Below are 13398 nucleotides of genomic sequence, written 5' to 3'. Positions count from 1 at the left end.
TTCATCCCACATTAACTAACAGGAATGCCCCGGGCAAAGTCGACGGAAACACAGCAGGCGAGAGACTGCCTCTTTTCAAACCCTGTCCTCCAACTTTGGAACGACGGGATCCCTTCCCGGAATACAGAATCACAGAGTTGGAAGGGACCCTGGGGGGTCTTCTAGTCCAACCCCTTGCTCGGGCAGGAAAAACTATACCATGTCAGACAAGCGATTGTCCAGTCTCTTCTTAAAAACTTCCTGTGTTGGAGCATTCACAACTTCTGGAGGCAGGTCGTTCCACTGGTTAATTGCCCTCACTGTCAGGAAATTTCTCACTTAGTTCTAGGTTCTCCTAAAACAATAGGATTAATTTCCTTTTTTCTTTTCTTTTTTTTTCTATAATGCCCCTTGCCAAACTGAAGCATCTTAGCCCTGGTTGCGACAGCGCGCATCCACGCATCCCTCTGCATGCTGAGGCTGATTCTTTATAGCTACGCCGTTGGGACTGAGAACATCCACACACACCCCACCAACCCAAAAGCCCCCAACCACATGCTTTTCCTACTTAGATTCGGGCTCTGGTGCGCTCGGAGGCTGGGTGGCTGCGGCTTGCGTGGCTTCAGTCAGTCTGCCGGCCTCTTCTTGGGCAAGGGAGGCATAGAAGGCGGCTTCGGCCTTGTCGTATCTGGCTTTGCTGAACCACAAAGATTCCGTGTCCGGGTGCATAAAGTGCCAGGCATGACGTTGTGGTGGTGGTGGTGCTGCTGAAATTTCCTGGAGAATCGGAGCCTCAGAGGCGGTGTTCCCCCGCTTGCCCGGTGGCTGCTTTCTTAGGTTGTTCCGGCTCTTCTTCTCTTTCCGGCCCTTTCTGGAGAGATCCGCGTGGCCACGCTCCTGCAGCCTCACCTTTCCAGGAGGGTGGCCATCAAACATATTGGCGTAGAAGCACCGCTCGGCGTCGTCGTACATTGGTTTCTCCAGCCAAACTTCGGACAGCAGAGCTCGCAAACCGGAGCCGGGAGGTTTGCCGTTCACTGTCTGGTTCGCTTCCTCTGCCGGGATGACCGGAGCGCCGGTGGCGTGACACTCAGCATCGGCAACGTGGGCCGGGGTGGAAGGGGTAGCCAGGGCCGTCACGTAGCCCTCGTCCGGCGTGACCGGCCCGGCACTGGCCAGCTTCAGGACCGAGGGCGGGTGTAGCAAGTAGGGGAGCGTCACAAGTTGCGACCGTTCAACGAAGACCTTCTCGGCGTCGTCAAAGTGGAATTTGTTGACCCACACGTCCTGGACGACGTGGTGGCACGCCATGAGGCCACCGTGGCTGCAGCGCGAGATGGCCAGGTCTCTGCTGAGCTTGGCGTCCACCTGGACGGCGTCTTCGGGCCGAGGCACCGCAGCAGCTGGCTCTGCATCCGGAAGCCCCGCCGAAGGCAAAGTGGGCAAAGAGTCGGCGAGCTTGACGTGGTAGGCCGATTCAGCTTGGTCAAAGCGAGGCTTGTCAAACCAGACGCGGTCAGCCAGCAGCCCCCCCAAGACGGGATCTATTTGGGGCTCCCAAGACGTGGCTTTGGGAGAACACTTCCTTTTCTTATGCTTCTTGCCGCTCCCTGCCCTCCGCAGCTCTGCCTTCAACTCTTCCTCGGCGCGCTCCTCGTGGCCGAAGCCGTTAACGGCAACCAGCTCCTGGCAAGGCCCGGCAGCCGAGGCGGCTAAAGCTGCTTCTCGCTCATAGTGAAGCCTCTCGGCCTCGTCGTACTTGTGCTTCTCCACCCAGACCTTTTCGGTGGGATACAACAGCTTCCTGGTTCTCATCTTCCGAAGAAGGGGCAGCATGAAGAGACAAGGACAAGAGGACAGTTGCTGAAATAACACACAAGTAGGCGGGCAGTGCGACAAGCGTTCTCCAACCTGGGCGCCGTTTAGCCCTGCCAGCTGGGGACTCTAGAATGGCGGCACCAGAGGTTTGGCAAGAGAAAAGGTACAAAGGCTGAGCTCCGTCATTGGCAGGTAGTCCTCGACTTACAACCACAATTAAGCCCCAACATTTCTGTTGCCAAGTGAGTCTGGCCCCATTTTACGACCTTTCTTGCTTGCAGTCGTTAAGTGAGTCACTGCAGTTAAGTTAATAACATGGCTGCCAAGTGAATCTGTCTTTGCTTGTCGGAAGGTCGCAAAAGGGGATCGCATGATCCCCGGGATGCTGCAACTGTCATAAATGCAAGTCAGTTGCCAACTGTTTGAACCTTGATCACGTGACCACAGTCGTAAGCGTGGGAAAACAATCCCAAGCCACTTTTTTCAGTGCCGTTGTAGCTTTGAACAGTCATTAAATGAACTGTTAAGTCGAGGGCTACTTGCACACCTCGACCTACGACACTTGAGGGCCCAAATTTCCATTGCTAAGCCACACGGTGGTTAAATGAGCCACAATGAATTTTACGACCTGTTTTGCTGCTATGACGGTGAAGGGAATCACTGCAGCTGCTAAGTAAATCATGCGGTCGTTAAGCGAATCCAGCTTTCGTCGACTTGGCTTGTCAAGACGCTGGCGGAGAAGATTGCAAATGGCAACCCCACAAACCAAAGGTGACGCAACCATCGCAAATGCATGCTGGTTGCCGAACAGCCGAATTTTGATCGTGTAACCCAGGGGTCTTCAAAACGTGGCCCTTTGATGACTCGTGGACTTCAACTCCCAGAATTCCTCAGCCAGTGCCTGGCTGAGGAATTCTGGGAGTTGAAGTCCACGAGTCATCAAAGGGCCACGTTTGAAGACCCCCTGATGTAAGCTGTGTGTTATGCTGATATGGTCATTAATGCCAGGATGGATTTAAGTCACATTTTTCAGTGCCACAGTAAGTTCGAATGGCCGCTAAACAAATGATTGTAAGTCGAGGACCATCTGTACGCAAAGCCAATCGTGTGAATGATTGCGCCATTTTTTTCTTTTAAAAAAAAGCGCTTTAGGCAAATTATTTAGAAAGCTCGGCCCATCATCGTCGACTGCGCCAACATTATTTTATTTACACTCTGTATTTCTTAAGCTCCCATTTTTGTGCTTATTACTCGAGCAAGCAGCTGCAGAAGCAGGCCAGCTGTGTTTACCAGATGTTCGGACTTTTAACCTACCCACAATCTGGCCCCCATCGGTCACGAAAGGGGCTCAAGTCCTAAACATCTACAAGAGACAGAAAAACACTTCTGGAGAAGCTCAGAAGCCTGATTACTATTTGGATGGGAGACCACCAACAAATATGTGGGCTGCAGGCTAGATTAGAAAAATAATAATAAAAAAAATCCTGGAAGATGATTGGTTAGAAAACAACATGAAGTGTCCCATAAGTCCTTAAGAGGGATAGTGGTAGAAGTAGTGATCTGGCTATAGGTCTCTGTTGTTACCCTTAACATTCAACACAAGTAACCCTCGCTTAGTGACCAAAATTGGGACCGGCAATGTAGTTAAGTGAAGCAGTCACTTAGTGAACCCGCAACTGTACTTATGATCTTATTACAGCTGTCCTTTGCTGTATGCAAGTCATAAATGCAAGGATGGGTTGCAAAGTTACCTTTTTTGTCATCATCGAAACTGCAAATGGTCGCCGTACAAGGCAGTTGCTAAACGAGGATTGCCTGTACTGAAAGAATCCAGTCCCATCCCTCCGGATGAAGGGCAAGAGGCTCCTCCACAATTTATGGTCCAAAATATTTTCATAAACTTTTAATTCCAATTAAAAATATCTCCCAGGAGAGAAAACTTGGCTTCTTGATTAAACGACGTTTTAAGAATCTGGTTGCTGAAATTAATTTGCTGAAGTTTGATAAACCAGATATATAAAGTAAAGGTAAAGTTATCCCCGCACATGTGTGCTAGTCGTTTCCGACTCTAGGGGCCGGTGCTCATCTCCGTTTCAAAGCCGAAGAGCCAGCGCTTGTCCGAGGACGTCTCCGTGGTCATGTGGCCGGCATGACTAGACACCAAAGGCGCACGGAACGCTGTTACCTTCCCACCAGAGTGGTCCCTATTTTTCTACTTGCATTTTTACGTGCTTTCGAACTGCTAGGTTGGCAGAAGCTGGGACGAGTAACAGGCGCTCACTCTGTTACGCGGCACTCGGGATTCGACCCGCCAAACTGCCAACCTTCTGATCGACAAGCTCAGCGTCCTAACCCACTGAGCCACCGCGTCCCTAAACCAGATATATACATGCTACTAAGTCAGAATTTCTGAACATTTGCCAGTTTTATATACGATTGATGTTAAGACAATTTTGGCGCATCACTGTGGACAAATATGTGGCCCACCTGAGGATGAATTAACTTGAGTGTTAACCTGGCACAAAAATCAGGCTATTCCTCCAAGTGTTGTTGTTGCCACTGTTTATAATGTACAACTTTTCATCTCAGGTATGTTACGTTAATAACATTTTCCCCTACTTACTGTTGGGAGACTTGAAATGGAGCCCTCGACTACAAATTTGAAAAAGCTACTTGTCTAACCTTGAGCCCGTCCATCACAAGTCCGTAGTAAGGTGTTAAAAAAAGCTGTGCGCTAAGTCCCGGAAGAAAGCATTTTGTAAAAATTCCAAGGAATTGTGACAGGCAAATGTCGCTGACATCACAATGCCGCCTCAGGGGAGACGAAACCAGGGCTTGTAATAGGAGCTCTAGCCTAGGGTAAATTACATTGACTATCCCAATACTAGTATATATTTTTCTACTGGGCCTTCCTTTTTCCTACTCGTTTATAATCCAGTGTTGCATTAATGTGGGTTTTTTCACACGTGCAAAGCCAGGCAAGAAACATTTTAAGCGTGCTCCTCAACATAACATTATCTCGGGCAATGTTGGATACCCTTGGTCTTAGATCCAAAGCAGATCAAAGAATAAGATACCAGCCCGAGAATTAGGGTGTTATCGAAATTTTGAAGCCGGGAGACTTAAGGGCCTGAAGTGTTTTGTTAAGTTGAAGCACGTTTGCCAGAGGGAGGTCTAATTTCTGCAAGGAGACAATGGGAGGAGTTTTATCTTAACACCCAGGTGCTTTTTTGGTGTGTCAAAATGCACAAAACGCAGCCACATCTTTCTATCCTAAGAATCAAATTCTGCCCTCGTTAAATGAAGCTCGGCATTACGTGGAGTTGGAAATGAAAAGGAAAACCCCGAGAAAAAAAGTGACGGGGTTTTTTAAACAACGTGTGTGTGTGGGGGGGGGCTTGCACACTACACAAAAACGTTTGTACTGGGTATCGCGTCAAAATTGTGGCATACAAAACTATGGGCAGTTTTGCCAACGTCGAAGAATTGAAGGATTATAAGCAGCATTGTTCCAAAACTATAACTTCCTGTACCCACTCTTGTTACATCAAAAGGAAAAACAAATGAAAAAGGAGATGACACCACAACAGGACTTTTTAAAACAAGGCGCAAGTTGTTTGCAAAGGGGGTGGGGTAAATGGCTTCTAAGTAAGTCGAGAAACGTTTCATGTTGGCATACTTACTTTCTGCTTCCTAGGTAGGCATTAAAAGGAGAAGAGAGAGAGAAAGTAAAAATATTGTTTCTAAAGATGAGAAATACCAGAGAGCAAAACCAACAAATCGCTGGAAACAGTACGGCAAAAAGCCACTACTCTGAGGTTACACTATTGGTTACAACAGGGTTTCTTAAATCTTGGCAGCTGGAAAATAGGTGGACTTCAACTCCCAGAATTCTGCCTGGGAACAACATTCCGCCAGTGGGACAAGGACTTCTGCTGAATTCATAAATCCCGTTTTCCTTTAAGTCCAAAGTCAACAAATTTCCAATGTGTCTTACAAATAGCACCCCCCCACCCACACACACACACATACCCCCAATCCTTGAGAGCTACGTGTTATCATTTTAATCTTAAAATAAGCCAAGTTATGAAAATAGTTCCCAAACCACCAGCAAGACGTACGATGGAACGTTATTTAGAGATTCTGAATAAATTAATCTTATTTTAAAACTGTTATATCCAGTTCCTCCTTCCTAAACCCTCTCCCAAAAGAGGATGTAATACTCCTGCAAAACCCACTGAACTAAATTTATTAACATCCGTTTTCCAAATATGAATATGCACACTATCTTCAACATATAGATGGACAGATAATAATAATGAAGTTGGAAGGGACCTTGGAGGTCATCTAGTCCAACCCCCTTGCTCAGGCAGGAAACCCTATCCCATTTCAGACAAATGGCAGTCCAGTCTCTTTTTAAAAGCCTCCAGTGATGAAGCAATCACAACTTCTGGAGGAAAGCCGTTCCACTGATCAATTGTTCTCACTGTCAGGAAGTTTCTCCTTAATTCCAGATTGCTTCTCTCCTTGTTTAGTTTCCATCCGTTGCTTCTTCTCCTGCCTTCAGGTGCTTTGGAGAAGAGCTTGACTCCCTCTTCTTTGGGGCAGCCCCTGAGATACTGGAAGACTGCTATCATGTCCCCCCTCACCCTTCTCTTCATTAAACTAGAAAGACCCAATTCCAGCAAACGTTCTTTGTATGTTTTAGCCTCCAGTCCCCTGATCATCTTTGTTGCTCTTCTCTGCACTCTTTCAAGAGTCTCAACATCTTTTTTACATTGTGGTGAATGATAGATAGATAGACAGATAGATAGATAGATAGATAGATAGATAGATAGATAGATAGATAGATAGATATAGACAGACAGACAGACAGACATGATGGATATAGACAGACAGACAGAGACAGATGATGGATATAGACAGACAGATTGTGGATATAGACAGATAAGACAGAGATAATGGATATAGATAGATGATGGAGATAGATAGATATAGATAGATAGATAGATAGATAGATAGATAGATAGATAGATAGATAGATAGATAGACAGACAGACATGATGGATATAGACAGACAGATTGTGGATATAGACAGATAAGACAAAGATAATGGATATAGATAGATGATGGAGATAGATAGATAGATAGATAGATAGATAGATAGATAGATAGATATAGACAGACAGATAGACAGATAGACAGATAGACAGATAGATAGATAGATAGATAGATAGATAGATAGATAGATAGATAGATAGATAGATAGATATAGACAGATAGATGATGGATATAGTCAGATAATGATGGATATAGATAAAGAGAAAGGTAATGGATATAGATGATGGATATAGACAGATAGAAGATAGATATATAGATGAAAACAACCGCAACTCTTACCTAGATTTCAGTATATTTAATACAAGTTAAATTATAACTAAAAATATAGATTACACTATGAAGGTATCTTTCCTCTAGGTAAGAATGTGTTATTCTACATGAGGTCCTGGCAACACATAAAAACGTTATAAAACCTTATTAATCATTTCAGTGCTAAACTGCAAACAACCAAGGCGGGGTCCTGTTTGAAACAAGGCCACAAAACGCTGCGGGGGGGGGGGACTTGTAAAACTATCAAGTGTCCCCCATCCCCAGAGTCCCTGGAACTGACCTGCAAGGAAGCAAGGCACATTGCAGCACATGAATTGACTGGCATACTCCCTGTCCTGTTGCGCGTGTGGGGGGAAAAAATACACTATTCGTAACTAGACTCACAATAGGGTAATGTTTTAATTTAAGCTCATATACGCAAATGGCAGAGGTTTTTTGCTGTTCGATCAATAAAAGCATGCCTGAATTTGGTTGATCACAGATGTTTATTCATGTGCTGAAAAGGTCTAGAACAGAAAAAAAATGCAGAGACAGAGAGAGAAAAAAAAATAGCAGCTTATATCTAGTGATGCGCATGAAAAAAATTGCTGACAATCCGCATAACAATTAAAGTACCATATCCCAGCACGGCACATTAAAAATTGAACAGGAACTGCATCAAAGAGAAGGGCAATGACACAGCAGGCAGAATCATGGCTCTTCGGGGTTATTCAACACTGTTTTTTAAAAAAAAATAATAATAATAATAACCGGTGCAGATGTTACAGCTGCTCAAGTTCTAAAGACGAAACATACAGAAGCCATGACATCTGTAACTAGAGTTCCTTTAACAACTGGGAAAGGTCACATTGGACAAAGCCAGTGAATTACAAAAAACTGGTGCAGAACCATCACAAAATAAATCCAGGTAGTCCATAATTTCTCTGGCTATTAGGCCAGGGGGTTGCTAGGAGACTCCTGCCTGGTTTTCAACACCATTTGGGCCAAGATGGTTAAGCAAAGCACGCAGTGGTTAAGTAAACCAGCTTGCTTTACAGACACATGCCGTATCCACATTTTTTTTGCAACTCTAGGCATCCTGCAAGAGTCGTAAGTGAAAGGAATGGTGGCCATAAGTCGCTTTTTCCCCCCCAGTGCAGTTACAACTTCAAATGGCCGCTCAGCTGCGTGTGTGAGGAAATCCGTAACGTTTACCACAAGCAAGTCACTTGGGGGACCAGAGTTATGTATGCGATAAACAGTCACCTACTAGGAAAATGTAGCTTATTTATTACATTGATTTGCTGTTATTTATTACATTGATTTGCTGTCCACTGTCGGCGCAAGGCAAATCTTCGCCGAGCGCCTAAAAAAAATGTCCATTAGTGGGGCTTAGGTTTGACCAAGACGGAAGGAATGCAACGCCTTTCTTGAGGCAATCTCAACTTTAAAATATATATATATATATCTGGGTTGAGAAAACAAGATTCCACAAGTAAAACTTGTTTAAGGCCTTGAAGGGCAGACCTGCTCCCTTGTAAATTAACTGCCTTATCATTTAATTCTCAGCTGCCTTTGGGCTAAGACCCAGCCTGGCCGCCTTCTGCCCCTTACTTTAAGTTTCCCAAAAGCCAAACACGCAAAGTAGGACAAAAAGTTGGCAATGATTTGCGACTGCTGCTAAAGTCAAAGAATGGACAAAGCAAGAGGGATTTCATTCACCTGTCTGAATGAAGGTTGTCCTGCTTGAGCAGGGGGCTGGACTAGAAGACCTCCAAGGTCCTTTCCAGCTCTATTCTATTCTATTCTATTCTATTCTATTCCATTCCATATTTTTATTCTATTCTCTATTCTATTCTATTCTATTCTATTCTATTCTATTCTATTCTATTCTATTCTATTCTATTCTATTCTATTCTATTCTATTCTATTCTATTCTATTCTATTCTATTCTATTCTATTCTATTCTATTCTATTCTATTCTATTCTATTCTATTCCATTCCATATTTTTATTCTATTCTCTATTCTATTCTATTCCATATTTTCTATTCTATTCTCTATTCTATTCTATTCTATTCTATTCTATTCCATTCCATATTTTTATTCTATTCCATATTTTCTATTCTATTCTCTATTCTATTCTATTCTATTCTATATTCCATTCCATTTTCCATTCCATTCCATTTTTTCTATTCTATTCTATTCTATTCTATTCTATTCTATTCTATTCTATTCTATTCTATTCTATTCTATTATTCTATTCTATTCCTTATATTCTATTCTATTCTATTCTATTCTATTCTGTTCTGTTCTGTTCTGTTCTGTTCTGTTCTGTTCTGTTCTGTTCTGTTCTGTTCTGTTCTGTTCTGTTCCATTCCATTCCGTCTATTCTATTCTATTCTATTCTATTCTATTCTATTCTATTCTATTCTATTCTATTCTATTCTATTCTATTCTATTCTATTCTATTCTATTCTATTCTATTCTATTCTATTCTATTCTATTCTATTCCATTCCATATTTTCTATTCTATTCTATTCTATTCTATTCTATTCTATTCTATTCTATTCTATTCTATTCTATTCTATTCTATTCTATTCTATTCTATTATTCTATTCTATTCCTATTCCATTCATGTAGTTCTCGATTTACAACCACAACTGGACCCACAATTTCCACTGCTAAGTAAACATCTAAGTGAGCTTTGTCCCGTTTTACGACCTTTCAGCTGCTAAGTGAATCACTGCCATTGTTAAATTGTCTATGGAGATTCTCCGTCATCCAGGTCATGGTTGTCCCAAACGTGCTTTTTTGCGAGGCAACTTTTTTTTTTTTTTAAAAAAAAAGTCCAGTTGCCTCATGAAAAAGGACCTTTGGGACGCCGCAATTGTCAAATTAGTTACACAGTTGTTGTTAAGTGAATCTGGCTTCTCCACTGACTTTGCTTGTCCGAAGGTTGCCAAAAAAGGGGATAACCTGACCTCGGCACTCGGGACAAAGGTCATAAATAGGAACAAGTGTCTCGATTGTGACCATGTGACCATGGAGATGCTACAACGGCCGTAAGTAGGATACAGGTCATATAAATCAGTTTTTTTTTTCAGTGCAGGGGTAACTTCAGTCACTAAACGAATGCTGAAGGACTAATTGTATTAGTTAATGTCCCAAAACTTAGTCCAGTGCTAATCGACTTTAACCTGAGTGGACTGTTTCTCAATCTTAGCAACTTTAAGATGGGTGCCCCACAGGTGATTTTTTTCAAAAGGCAACTGCATTTTTTTTTGTTTTTCCTGGAAGACGTTTCACTTCTCTTCCAAGAAGCTTCTTCAGTTCTGACCGAATGGCGGAGAATGGAAGGATTTATATTCCTTGCAGTCGTCTGGTCCTTAGCGCTCTCCCCGAGAACTCTTGAGGCCACCTGGGGGTTTATCTGTGTCCTGAACAGGGCCAATGGGTTTGGAACCATCTTGGAATTGCTCAAAGGACTCTGTTGTAAACCGGAGAAAGGTGGTGTTGTATCCCTCCCCCTCACCCCTTGTTGAGAGAGCTGTTCAATCTTAATAATAATAATAATAATAATAATAATAATAATAAGAAGAAGAAGAAGAAGAAGAAGAAGAAGAAGAAGTAGTTGTGAAGAAGAAGAAGAAGAAGAAGAAGAAGAAGAAGAAGAAGAAGAAGAAGAAGAAGAAGAAGAAGAAGAAGAAGAAGTTGTTGTTGTAAGGGACCTTGGAGGTCATCTAGTCCAACCCCCTGCTCAGGCAGGAAACCCTATACCATTTCAGACAAATGGCTGTCCAGTCTCTTCTTAAAAACTTCCAGGGTTGGAGCATTCACCACTCCATCACTGGAAGTTTTTAAGAAGAGACTGGACAGCCATTTGTCTGAAATGGTATAGGGTTTCCTGCCTGAGCAGGGGGTTGGACTAGATGACCTCCATGTAGATGGCACTCTTTGACTGACCTCCAAGTGGCCTCACGAGCTCTCAGGGAGAGTGCTAACGACCAGATTGCAAGGACTCTAAATCCTTCCACCCTCCAGTCAGAGCTGAAGAAGCTTCTAGGACGAGAAGTGAAACGTCTTCAAAGAAAAACAAAGTAAGCCCAGTTGCCTCTTGAAAAAAGCACCTTGGGGACAATCATGACCTGGATGACTAAGAATCTCCATAGACATCAATCAATCAATACGCAGCTGGAAGGGACCTTGGAGGTCCTCTAGTCCAGCCCCCCCGCTCAGGCTGGAGACCCTTGCGGAATAATAGAGTTGGAAGGGACCTTGGAGGTCCTCTAGTCCAGCCCCCTGCTCAGGCTGGAGACCCTTGCGGAACAATAGAGTTGGAAGGGACCTTGGAGGTCCTCTAGTCCAGCCCCCTGCTCAAGCAGGAGTACCTATACCATTTCAGACAAATGACTATCTCTCCAGTTGTTGCTTAAAAATCTCCAGTGTTGGAGCAGCCACAACTCCTGGTGGCAAGCTGTTCCACTGGTCAATTGCCCTTATTGTTAGGAAGTTTCTCCTTAATTCCAGGTTGCCTCTCTCTTTGGTTAGTTTCCATCCATTGTTTCTTCTCCTGCCTTCAGGTGCCTTGGAGAACAGATTGACCCCCCCCCCTCTTCTTTGTGGTAGCCTCTCAAATATTGGAAATACTATCATATCTCCCCCACCCAATCCTTCTCATCATTAAACTAGACCAGGGGTCTTCAAACGTGGCCCTTTGATGACTTGTGGACTTCAACTCCCAGAATTCCTCAGCCAGGCACCCCTGAACTAGACAGACCCAATTCCTGCAACCGTTCTTCATATGTTTTGGTCTCCAGGCTTTTAATCCTCCTAGCTCAGGGGTAGGCAACCTCGGCTCTTTTATGCCTCATGGACTTCAACTCCCAGAATTCCTGAGCCAGCTAGGCTGGCTCAGGAATTCTGGGAGTTGAAGTCCATGAGGCATAAAAGAGCCGAGGTTGCCTACCCCTATCCTAGCTGATTTGGGGGGTTGGGGGTTGGACTTCATTGAACTTTAGAGGATGGGGTGGACTTCAACTCCCAGAATTCAATTCCCCGAAGTCCACCCACCCTAACGTTGCCACGGTTGAGATATAAACGCTCATTTATTTATTTATTTATTTATTTATTTGATTTGATTTGTATACCGCCCTTCTCCCTAAGGACTCAGGGCGGTGAACAGTGACATAAACATCAAAATGTACAAATACAGATAAACAATGCACAAGCCCCGATGGGGATTTGCTCGCCCCACACCCAAAGGCCCCTTTGCCCAGCTGAAAGGGCCACCAGCCGAAGGCGGATCTCCAGCCCTGATGCTTAACCACAACCCCGCAAGGTGGGCCGGCGAAAGGCAGGGAATAAAGACCGGCCCGCTCCCCACCCACTCCCCTTTTAGAGAGGGGAGATGGTCCTCGAGATCCCCGCGCCGTCCCTGTTTTCCCCCCATACGCGCTAAGAATCCGGCCACCCCCCAAAAGGGATGGAGCCGTGGCGCCCGCGGGCGCCCGGTTGGAGAAGGCCGAGACCCGCCGGGTCAAGCCCGACCTCGAATTCTGCTGGACCACCGGAGAGGAATCCCGACGTGGGGCCGGGCCGGCCGGCCGACTAGCCGACCCGACGGGCGCCCGAGGAAGGAAGGGGTTCTACTCACGCAGGGATGCCCCGGAGGACAACGAGGCAGCCGGACTGAGCGCGACGCTCCCTCGCCTCACGCTCCGGCGGAAAGAAGGCTGGCACGCGCCGCGCAGGGGGTTGTGGGAGCGGCGCCTCTCCGGGCGAGCTCACTTCACGCAGGACCGGGGAGACGGGGGTGGCAGAAAGAGAGCGGGCGACACCAAGAGGGGCAACCGAGGCGAAAGGGGAGAATCGGCGACGGCGAGACATTCTGGCCTATCAATAAGATTTCATGAGTGGAGTGAGAGGTGAAGCTTTTCCTTTCCCTCCCTTTTTCTTCCTTCTCCTGTCTTTCTTGCCCCCCCTTCGATTACACTAATGGTATGGGCCGGATTGAGAGGACGAGGCCACGATAGTGGAGGGGAGGGGGTGTCTAAAGTTGAGGGGGTTTTTTTTCCCCGCTCTAAAAAAAATGTTTTATCATCTTGGTTTTACTTGTTCTCGCCACATCTGCGAAGAAAATGGTTTGCCACAGAGAGTAGTCCCGAGGGATTTGAGGGAGGGGAGGAAAAAACCCACTACTTTCTCGCTCCCCCCCATTTGCTAGATTGAAG

The 13398-nt window shown here is 45.1% G+C and overlaps 1 protein-coding gene across 1 annotated transcript; it reads right to left on the bottom strand.

The window, feature by feature from the left end:
* Positions 1-34: 34 nt before the first annotated feature.
* On the bottom strand, positions 35-12867 carry LOC310638756 (uncharacterized protein). Its single transcript, XM_083360096.1, has 2 exons — positions 12822-12867; positions 35-1794 (listed from the first exon to the last, which is right to left on the bottom strand). Exon 2 carries the CDS (start codon positions 1792-1794, stop codon positions 544-546), a length of 1251 nt encoding a protein of 416 aa, XP_083216222.1. The 5' UTR covers positions 12822-12867; the 3' UTR covers positions 35-543.
* Positions 12868-13398: the final 531 nt, after the last annotated feature.

The sequence above is a fragment of the Vipera ursinii genome (assembly GCF_947247035.1).
Source record: "Vipera ursinii genome assembly, chromosome: 3".
NCBI lineage: Eukaryota > Metazoa > Chordata > Lepidosauria > Squamata > Viperidae > Vipera > Vipera ursinii.
Note: the sequence above shows the minus strand (reverse complement) of the source record. Positions and strands in the feature narration are given on the sequence as shown.